Source organism: Diadema antillarum, unplaced genomic scaffold, assembly GCF_040938485.1.
Source record: "Diadema antillarum isolate AM-2024a unplaced genomic scaffold, OU_Dant_1.0 seq00000389_RagTag, whole genome shotgun sequence".
Classification (NCBI taxonomy): Eukaryota; Metazoa; Echinodermata; class Echinoidea; order Diadematoida; family Diadematidae; genus Diadema; species Diadema antillarum.
This window is the reverse complement of record NW_027271386.1, coordinates 371,797-383,793: the sequence shown is the minus strand read 5'-3', so window position 1 is coordinate 383,793 and position 11,997 is coordinate 371,797. Positions and strand designations below refer to the sequence as shown.

The 11,997-nt window shown below is 35.8% G+C and overlaps 1 protein-coding gene across 1 annotated transcript in view; it reads right to left on the bottom strand.

The window, feature by feature from the left end:
• Positions 1-657: 657 nt before the first annotated feature.
• The window catches only part of LOC139731950 (alpha-2,8-sialyltransferase 8B-like), a 50,750-nt gene continuing 39,410 nt past the window's right edge, over positions 658-11,997 (bottom strand). Inside the window, exons 4-5 of the mRNA XM_071642821.1 lie at positions 3,732-4,280; positions 658-1,036 (exon numbers count right to left, since the gene is read on the bottom strand). Coding sequence (XP_071498922.1) covers positions 781-1,036; positions 3,732-4,280 — 805 coding nt within the window. The 3' untranslated portion in view covers positions 658-780. The remainder of the gene's footprint in view (positions 1,037-3,731; positions 4,281-11,997) is intronic.

The following is an 11,997-nucleotide window of genomic DNA, read 5'->3' as shown; positions in this document are numbered from 1 at the left end:
ACTTCTTTTTTTTCTCTGTAAATTGGAAAATTGTTCAAGGTATCTTCATGGAACATAGTATATGTACTGACTGGCAGTGATTATCTAGAGAATGTAGGGTTCATGGGGTCAAAGGTCAGGGGTCAAAGGTCAAGTGCAACACTTCAAAATTTTACTATTTCCCTCATGTTCATGCAATGCTAGCAGGATTAGTATTTTTTTTTTACACTTGGTGTATGCATGTGTAACCTAATAGAAATTCTCTCGAGAGTTTTTTTTTCTTTTTTTTTAATTGCCTCAAAGGTCAAAAGGTCAAAGATCAAGTGAAAGTGCTGAACTAACTTTTTCCTCCATATCTCGAAAGTGGCTCAATTTATCGTGAAACTTACTGCATATCTATGCATGTTCTACCTGAAAGTGATTATCTTATGAATTTTAGGGTCTAAGGCCAGATGAACATGGTAACAATTTACTATTCAGTACAGAAATTGCACTTTTTCTCCATACCGGTACCATGAAAATTACTCAATGCATAAATGTATGAATGGGTCAAAGTCAAGTCAAAGTCCTTAAATCCCCAAATACATGCTCTCCTATTCATCCAATTAAACCAAGTTCAAGGAAGGTGAACATTCAACACATTTCTGACAAACTTGTCATTTCAATATTTTGCCAGTTTTGTGAAAATGTAATCACACATTGTCCACATGTACTATCTAGACCTATTAGGAGAATCATGCATTATGGCGGAGGCATACCAGTCGCCATAGCGACATTTCTAGTTTCTGTATGAGGTCCTAATCACTGATGTCTACAGTCGTTAATTATCTTTATTGACCCCTCTTTATTCCAGTCCAGTAGTAGTTGAAACTCCTTGGGCATTTTGTGAACTCTGCTAAAACCCTTGAGAGACACATCATAGTAATGCGAGGGCACCGTGCGGTTGCCAGGGGCTGTGTTGAATGGATAGAACCCAAACAGGTTGATACTGCGGCAGAACTGGGTGGCGGCGGCAAAGGCAGCGAAACCAGATGAGGGCATGTAAACACCAGCCAACCTGCCAGGTGAAAGGAAATAGAGAAGTTTTTAAATATTTTTTTTTTTTAATTTAGGTCACATTCTATAACACAATTTTAATACTGACCGCTTTTACCCAATAATGATAATGCGGTCAATATCTTGTATACGTAAGAAGAAAAGTATTCCATTGTTAATACATTGAGGAAAAAACAAAACTGGCAATGAGACATGTAGCTATTATGGTGACTGCATGTAAAGGGCCAGAAATCAATTTCATGTATAAATAACTCACATGCTGAGTAATGAAACGATATTGATGTCATAAAGCTTCCACTTGTAGTTAAGTTAGGGCATGCGTATATCAAATACAAAACAAAAAGAAAAAATCTAAAGCGGGTAGAATAATGATTAACATTCTTGTTTCACGTAAGTAATAACATTTACAAGGAGAAGGGGAAAATAATGATTAACAAGCATGTTTCACATACATTTCCTGAATGTGGTAACATTTGCAAGAGGAAGGAGCAAGGGTCCTTTGAATGTTTCACCACTAAAAATTGCACGCTTAAAAAACGCTTCGCTAAAATCAACTGTTTCTCGTCTGATTCTACAAGTATGCTTCAAATAAAAGTAAGGTGCATTTTGACGAAGCATTACCTCTCATCAAGCCAGGCTACGGCCTTTAATGACTTCAATTATCCAACTAGAGTAATGATTTTTGTTTTGTTTGATATTTCATTCAACTTTTTTTTAATCGTTGGGGCGAGAAAGTGATGGGAACGATCCCTTCTGTCTACAGGTGTGAGACCAATAATTAGTCTCTGACTTATCTCCTCACTCTTTTACCTCGTCGGCAATCAACCGATCATTCATTTTGTTGTTCATAAACATTGTGTGTTTACTATTGACCGTTTCTAAGAAATTTAACATATTTTCATTACATTTAAAGGGTGTGATATACACCTGACATTAATTCTGCTGTACAGTGCGCTCCCGTCTTAACGAACACAGTTTTAATGAAATTTCGTTACCAAGCAGGAAAATTCAGATCTCAACATTATCATGATTAAAGATGATGGGACAACATTCACTAACAGCAAACACGAGTGCAGTCCACAAAGAAAAACAAATGAAATGTGCTCGTTATAACGAAATGCCAATCGCTTATGAAAATAAACAGCAGTACAAACTGTTTACAGAGCGTGTCTGCATTGGTGATGTTACATGTCACATAATATAAGGTCCGTTATTCCGAAACGCTGGAATTCTATATAAAAACCAAGATGTAAATAAACATTTTCAGAATTTAAATTCAGCCATATGGTTCACCCTTTCGATGGAATATTTGAAAAATTTCAATATTTGTGATTTCATTTTATTTCATTTTTTATTCGGGGGGGGGGGGGGGGAGGGGGTTTACTTTTTGAGTATATTCCCCTTACAAAATCAATGAAAATGTAAAAATAGAAAAGAAAATTAAGATTATATGCCTTGAATGATCAAGGAAAATACAAAGTCTTGGAAAATACAAAGTCTTGGAAAATACAAAGTCTTGGATTAAAGGGACTGTACAGTACTGCTTGAGGTAGGGATTCATGTTTTGAACATTCCTAAGTGAGATAATGACAAGCCTCTTATGAAATATGAAAGAGCATGTAATTTTAAGGAGGATTCAACGTTTATTTGATGAAAATTGGTTTTCAAATGGCTGAGATATCCAAAAAAGTGCTAATAATAAAAGGCGACATGCCCCAACTTTATTAATACCTCTTTGTTTCACCTTGTTTTTGGATATCTCAGCCATTTCAAAACCGATTTTCATCGAATAAACTTTTGATACCCCTTAGAACTGCATGCTCTTTGACATCTCATAGAGTGGTTTCTGAATATCTCACAAAACGTGTTAAAAGCTAAATCTTTACCTCGACCAGAACTGTACACACCCTTTAATCTGGACGGAGTTGGTCTTGGTGTTATACAAATGCTTTATCGAGCATTACATCAATAGAATGTAGCAAAGCATTCGTGGTGATAGACCCACCCTCTTAGTATCTATATCCCTATACGCAAGAAAAATTAATCTGAACTTATTTCTTGCTTACGAACAACAATTTAAACTGTCCAAGCAGAAAATGAAGAGGCAGCCTCATTACAGGTACATAAACCTACAGCTTTGATAGGCAAACCGGAGGTCCAACTTCAGAGGGGGCCTGAAGTTGGCGGCTAATTGATATGTTAAGCACAGATTCTGAAGGGAAGTACAAAGCATTCCCAAACATGTCAAATGAATCATGCAGATCATGAATCAATGCCGATTATGAAATGATTTTAGCAAGGTCCCAGTTAAAGGGATGGTATAGTTCTGTTAAGATGATGGCTTCAGGTTTCCAACTTTTTTTGTGAGATGATACAAACTCTCATTAATATGAAATAGCATACAATATTCTAAAAGGAATTCAAAGTTCATTTCATGAAAATCAACAAGTGGTCTAAAAAAAAGGGGAGACACACCTTTCATAAAGTACGACCACTTTGTTTTAACTTTGTTTTTGGATATCTCAGCCATTTCAAAACTGATTTTCATTAAATAAAATTTGAATTGCTCTATGAAAGGTATGTTCTTTCATATTTGAAATATATAAGTGGTTTCCAGATATGTCGCAAAAAAATCTAAATCTTCCATTTTAACCAAAACTACACAATCCCTTCACTTTAGTAACTTAAAAACTCACTTAGACGCCGGCTCAATCGGCATTACGGGACTGTAAGCGAAGCGGAAATCTAGCTTGTGCGTCACTTTTAGGACAGACAATAACGACTTCATCTCCTTAAACTGCGCCCGATTCCGCTTGAGGAACCACAAGACCTGTCCCCCGCGGAAAAACTCAATCTTTTTCAACAAATTTTCACATTGGGCTTTGGTTAGCTTCTTTTTAGGAGACTTCAAGACGAGGCATATGATGAGGCCACGGATGAGGGAAAGGTTTACGGTCATGGCGTCGGTGACGGTCCCGACATCCTTCTCGTATTTGCGGTCGAGACTTGGCAAGTTATTCCTGATTACGAAATCGGCCGCGTCGATGACGCTCCCGCACTCGCTCTCCAACAGGATCCCTGAGTTACCGACGAGGGAACAACTGTCTTTCATTGTCACGCAGTCGGTCTGATTGCGTTTCAACGCCTTTTCAGCCGAATCCTCCATGACTATACTGCCCGGCGGAACGTGGTCTCGATAGATCGCCAAAGCTCCACATTGGGTGATTTTTGCAGCAATTTTCTTCCTACAGAAGGGCAAAACCAGTCCAAACGAAACATTCAGAACAGATATCAAACACAAATGTAAACGAAAAGAATTGTAATATCGTTTTGATTCATTTAGTTCATTTGCACCACCGGTTGTTGTTGTTTTTTTCCGAAAAAACCCCAACAACAGCTGTTTTTTTGCTGAAATGAAATAAAAAGTCGCGTCTTGTCGGCAACATCTTGTCGCGTATACATGTCCCAGTAAAGTGGATATTTAGCCATCCTTAACTGTCTGAGTACATTGATACGTACGCGATTTGAGAGTAAATTCAATAAATTACCTGAAATGAAATTCAACATTTTTCGTTGTTGGTATTGAAAATACCCCAGCAGGAATGAATAACAAAGAATGTAAAAATACTGTATACACAGTACTGTAACACACTTACCCTTGACAGCATTACAAATCGAGTGAAATCGCAGATAGCCAGATAGATTAAATATATATACATATCTGTATTCATATAAGTAATTCGCTATAAGGTGACGCCAGGGGTTGGCCTTATGTATAGCTGTTTTATTCGAGTGTCGCTCAATTGTGTGTATGTGTATTTCCCTTGACATGTTGCCCACTTTAATAATGATAAAGCTACTTTTTGAACGAATATCTTTTTATAGATAATCTAAAGCAAACATAATACTTTCTCATCAATCTTGCATCACAAGCAATGATAGATAGGTGGATAGGTGGCTCACACAGTCAATTATTCATTTTGGTTGAATTGATTTTAAATATAAACAGTGCGCTCATTATACGTTTATGGGATTGAATGGCAATGATTGAACTCGGAAGTTTATTGCCCAACAGATTTGGTATATATATTGATTGGAAGTAAGCGTCTTCCTCTACATTTTCTTTCTTTCTTCTACATCTGCTCTAATATTCGGCAAATGGAAAATTGTTTTTCTCGTAATCTTAGACTACCATATCCAGCATGAGATGGCTTGTACTATGCTACGACTGGAACTTAACCTCTGACTTCATAACACGTTTAAATTATGTGATTGAAAAGTAATGATCTAATTTACTGTTCAACAGATTTGGTCTGTTTACTGGTAGGAAGAATGTTTCTTAATTCCTCTATTTTTTCCCATTATGTCCCAATACTCGGCTATTGGAGAAAAAACATGTAAAATGTGATATGCTTTTTATCGCAATCTGTGATTATAGTATATCCGACATGAAATAGTCTGTACTGTGTTATGACTGAAACTATTATAACCTTTTGTCTTTTTTCTTCACAATTCCATGAAAATGATAACAAAATTATAATTTACACGTAATGCGAAAAGAAGTAAATCGCAATAATGTCTGTACTTTGATTGCAAAGGGATTTTTCAAGGGTGAGGGAGGGAGGGTGGCTGCGGGTAACATCTGGAGAAAACGGTCTAAAGAAGACATGTATGTAAGTAATTTTTTATTGATTATGTATCTTTCTGTGTGTTTTAAGTACTCACACGACACAGCGATTGAATTTCATTTCAACTTATGATTTTGTTATGTGCTCAACAGTGTTTGCATTTTGCCTTGACATACATTCCATGTACGTAACATCAATATCTGTCTTACCTGGATATATTAATTTGATTTTTCACAATTGTGCCAAGTGCATACTTATGAACGTACGTATAACCACTCGTATGTTTAGATTTGAACTGAGAACTGTATTACCATATCCACTATGTAAAGAACCAGTACTCGGTATACCTTTTTACATTGTTCTATGCACGCTCACTGTGCTTTCTCTCCTGGCGAAATTCACAAAAATTTACATAACAGTGTTAATGAACTTCCTATTGTGTATGCAAAAATGTGTTATGCCGGTGCTCTCGACCGCTATCAATTTGTCACCAGCTTTGAGCAATCTGTCATCCTTGTGTATCCAAAAATGCATTATTCCGGTGTTTTTGACCTCGCAAATCAATTCACTACCTGTTCTCAGCTATTTGTTATTGTACATGCAAAGACGTGTTATCACGGTACTTCCGACTCCTCTCAGTGATTTGTTATCAATGTTTATGCAAAAATGTGTCATCCCGGTGCTTCTGACTCCTCTACGTAATTTGCCTCCTACCCTCTGCAAACTGTTATCATTGTGTAGGCATAAATGTGTTGCTATGGTGTTTTTGTTCACCCCCAATTATTTGTTGTCTGTTTGCTCTGGCATTCGCTTCTCTGAACTCTTCAGTGCAATTCTGGCCTCATATAGCCTAGCAACAACCTCATTCCCTACTTACTATACTGGTGCAGTTACCTTTGAATTTTTGGCATGCATTGTTTTATGTATGGCCATTGGACATTCTTTTCCCATATATTATCAGGGTGAATGTTCTCCCACTTGTCTCCCTATAAAACCAAGCAGCAGATGTGTTTTTAAGAAGTTATTTCCTGTTTACATCCTGTCTTCATATTCACCTGCCTTGTATCAGTCACAATGATGAATTCAAATACTACTGTAAACTCGAATGCCGCATCAGTTGCCACCCTTTATCCTCAGTCATTTGCTGATATGACACCAGTAATTTCAGTAGACAGCGAAGAGGGTGAGGATTCCGACATCGTCACTTTCTTAAATATGCAAACTCCTGAATTAAGACTGGATTTTGACTGTAGCGATACAGCAGTCCAAAATGTATTCACTCACTACCACACAGAGGATGAGCTTACTTCACTCACTCATACCGACGAAAATCAACTGTTTATTTAACATTTTAATATCAGAAGCTTAAATAAAAACTTTGATCAATTTCTTTCTTTTGTGAGTATATTAAAATCCAAATATAATATTATCGGGCTCAGTGAAACTTGGTTGAAGGAGACATCACCCTCTTCGCTGCTTATTATAGACGGTTTTAAACTCATAACAAATAATAGAACATGGAAGAAAGGTGGGGGAGTCGGATTTTATGTGTCACAGAATTTAGACTGTGTCTTCTTAGAAAAATACAGCGTGATGTCAGATACATTTGAGAGTGTATTTATCGAGGTCAAAACTTCAAACAAAGGTAATATTATAATTTGGGGAGATTTATCGACCCCCAAGCTCAAACCCTGCTGAATTTTTAGATTTATTCTGCGGCCTTGTCTCGAACACTTACTTTGACAGTAAGACATGTTTTGTCATGGGTGATTTTAATCTCAATCTCCTTAATTACAGTGATAATCCCTTATGCGCAGATTTTCTTAATCTTATGTTGTCGAAATCATTTATTCCCCTTATAAGGAAACCGACTCGAATAACTGATGATGTATCTACTCTTATTGACAACATTTTTGTAAATGATTCATTTTCTGACATTACATCTGGCATAATAGTTTCTGACGTTACTGATCATTTCCCAATTTACGCCCTTGTGTCCAGTTTTATGACTGCTAATGCTTCTCACACTCATAACCCAGGTATTCGTGTAATGTCGGAATCCAACCTTAATAAACTTAGGGAGAAGTTAAGTTCAGAGGATTGGTCCACCGTATACAGTCTAAGCGACATTGATTTAGTCTTTGAAAATTTTATAAATATTTTGATTGCTAATTATGATTCTTGTGTTCCTCTCCGTAGACCTCACCATTCTAATTATAAAAAGTACCACGACAACCATGGGTTACAAAATCTCTTCTCAGGTCCATTAACCGCAAGAATAAATTTTTTCATAAGTATCGTAAAGATCCATCCCCTTTAAACAAATTAAGATATGTTCGTTATCGGAATATATTGACATCCATAATACGTATAGCCAAGCGAAATTATTTTTCCCGACAGTTTGTTAAATATAAATCTGATGTGAAGAGTACGTGGAAGGTGATTAATGAGGCGCTCAAACATAAAAACAATACTGATCCTCCTAAATATATTTCAGTGGACGGCCGCCAGATTAACGACCCGGTCAATATGGCGGAATCTTTCAATGATTATTTTGCAACTCTTGGTCCACATCTTGCCAGTAAAATCCTGAAATCATCAACTGAATTTTATAGATACTTAGGTAATAGGAATTCTCGATCAATATTTTTTGAACCTATTGCTGAAGAAGAAATTATAGCTATTATTAAGAATTTGAACGATAAAAAAAGTTCAGGATATGATGGAATTACAAATTTTCTTTTAAAAAATGTTTTAAACGAAATCATTACTCCTCTTACATACATTTTCAATCAATCCTTACTTAATGGCAAAGTCCCCAATAAGATGAAGGTCGCAAAAGTTGTCCCTATCTTTAAGAAGGGACAGAAAGATTTGGTGAATAATTACCGACCAATTTCTTTGTTGACTTCAATCTCTAAAATTCTCGAAAGGGTGGTTTACACACGATTATTAAAATTTCTCACAAATCATAACATTCTGTCGGATTCTCAGTTTGGTTTTAGAAAACATTACAACACAACACATGCTTTACTTACTTTTATAGACAAGGTAGCTCATGCTATAGATAGTTTTGAACATACAATTGGAATTTTTCTTGATTTTTCTAAAGCTTTCGACACGATAGATCATGAAATCTTGTTTTATAAATTGTGTCACTATGGAATCCGCGGTACCCCCTTAGAATGGTTTAAGAGTTATTTAACAGAAAGAAAGCAATTTGTTAATATCAATAGCCATGATTCGCAATTAAAGCCTATTTCATGTGGAGTCCCGCAGGGCTCCCTCTTGGGCCCACTTTTATTTATAGTATACATAAACGATCTTCCAAAATCATCGCAAATTTTGTCATTCATTTGTTTCGCCGATGACACAAGCTTGTTTTTTTTTCACATCGAGACCCTAATGCATTAATAAATATGATGAATACTGAGCTCAAGTCCGTGCAATCCTGGATTTATGCGAACAAATTGTCCTTGAACATAGAAAAAACTCATTATATGGTATTTAGTAATTCTTTGAATGTTGTTCCATATGATATCAAAATAAATGATTTATGTTTAAAGCAGGTTAATAACACAAAGTTTTTAGGGCTTTGGATTGACCAAGAATTATCCTGGAAAACTCATGTTAATTTTGTAAGTAAAATTTTGTCTAGAAATATTGGGATTTTGAATAAGCTAAAACATTTTTTTTCCTGTTCATATTTTGCAGAGTATATATTCTTGTTTAATATCTCCACATTTCAATTATGGAATTTTGGCGTGGGGAAATGCAATTCACTCATTACTAGATTCCCTTCTCCGTATTCAAAAGCGTGCAATAAGAATCATAAACCACGCCGGATATTTTGCCCATACCAATTGTTTTTTCCATCAAAACAGAATTCTGAAAATTTCAGACTTATTTTATTATAATCTCGGAATTTTCATGTATAAACTAACAACTAATGAATTACCATCTGTTTTTATCCACATGTTCAAAAGGAATCGTTCTATCCACTGTTATCCCACTCGCCAGAGTGACGCCTATCACCTTCCCCGTACTCGCACTATTTTTGCAAAGAAGACAATTATATTTACTGGACCCAGATATTGGAATGATCTCCCTCTAGATATCACTTCTTCCTTATCTTTATTCACCTTCAAACGCAAATTAAAACAGTTATTACTTAGTGGATACACACTACCAAGCCTTTAGCAACCTTTTTACGCTCCCAGTCTTTTGTCCTTGTCCGCAGCACCAAGTTACTTAAGTTATTTCATGGTACCGATACATCTTTTAATAATACAGCATTTTTGTTATTCAAACACTGCGAGATTTGTATGCAGTCTGGTTTGTGCGATATCTATGTGGTTCATTAGTTTATTACTCATCTATTTTTTTTGTACTGGTGTAATTTTTGTTGGTCAAGACAAACATATCCGTTCTCCGTGTAAAATTATATGCCTATGAACTCGGGAACCTACAGTTTTACAATCAAAAGACATGATTGTATATATTTTGTACTCTTGTTTTGTTGTCAATAATTTTGTAATGTCATCATTGAGAAAATGGAAATATGAAATAAATTTGAACTGAACTGAACTGAACTGATAGATAGATAGATCTTGGTGCATTTCATCAAAAGGAAAGATCATAGCAGCCCGTAGCTGACACAATTTTAGACGGCGATGACGTAACCGTGGTAAATCACAGACAATCAATGCATTTGCGTAATTTACAAATGAGGGGCCAAGCATGAGACGACATGAACGTTTTTGGAATTTTTCTCAATTTCTTCACTTTGTTTCTTTGTCAAACAGGAAAATAGTTTAAAAATAATTGTTGCAGTCCAAATGCGAAAAATAACATAAGTGTGTCAGTCATTTTATTTTATGCTCCTTATAGGCCCTATGTCTACACACTAAGAAAAAAAAAAGGTTCAATCAGGGAGCTAGAAGGGTTCGAAGTCGCGGAAATGGGTGCAAGTTACACGATTTGCGAAAATGGTGGAACTTTGCATCTTATATGATTCATTTGGGTTCGATCTTGCCACGGTCATTGACGGTGCAGTATTGTGCCCCAAACTAGTCTGAAAACAAAGACCTCCTATGGTGTTGCTCGACACTAAAATGCAATATTACATATCCTTTTTATATTTTTTGATATCAGGAAACTTAATAATTCTTTCATTTTCTATAATCATTCATCGAGAGTATATTTTCAAATTAAGTTGAGTCCATGATGAAAAGGGTCTACTAAAAAACTAACGTAGAATACCTGATTGCTTGTCTGGTATTGACAAATCACATTGTACACATATATAGGAGGTTAAACAGATGAAGTTCCAACTGGCTGTAATAGTTCAAATAGTCGTCAGATTTCTATTGCTGTACAAAACAATTCCACAGGTGCCTTCGCTGATCGGGATTCGATGCAGCAATCTGAAGATTCATTTTGGACGTTAACATAATTTTGGCTATATTTTGCTTGTTTATCTATTAAATAAAATGAAATCCTACTTTAAGATAAAAACATATAAAGCAAAAGTCAATTCTGAACAGAAATATTATTATGCAAAAGTGTAAATCAGAGCTGTTTCATGTGAAAGTGTTTAAACAGTACCCTGGATAACCGGTTTTATTCTATCACTTTTCCTCATGATTCTTTCAAATCAAACTGATAGGAATCTTCAAATATAATTCTTTATCAATAGATATATTAGATTACTGCCCAGGCATGCCTATTCGAATAATGATCTTTTTATTCTATTTTTTTGGAGCAATTTCTATTCGTGTACCCGAATTGGTTGGGATGTCGAAACGTAATTACCATTACAAAGACATATCTTCCTGTTTGTGGTTCATTCTTGCTAAGGCGCAATATTGTGCCCATAACTGGTCTCAAAGAAAGACCTAGGCCTATGTGGTGTTGATCGACACTTGAATACAATATTGCATACCGTCGTGGTGCTACTATGTACATGTTTTTTTTTAGACATCATAAACTTGATATTCTCCCATAATTTCATAATCATTCATCGGAGCATTTTTAAATGAAGCTGAGTCCTTGATGAAAGGGTCTGCGAACAAGCTAACGAAGAATACCCGACTGCTCGTCTGGTATTGACCAATCAAAATGAAATATGTCACAGCATTCCCTGCATGCTTACTGTGCGATGATGGAGTCAAACCCTACTACACGCTAAAGATTTTCGTTGCGACTCGATCTCGGAACAGCAAAAAAAGAAAAAAGAAAAAAAAAAGAGTCAATATATTTGAATTCCATCCACTCTGATGCGAAATGTAAGAAAACGGTACAAAGTTTTAAGAAAGCTTTCAAGCGTATTTTA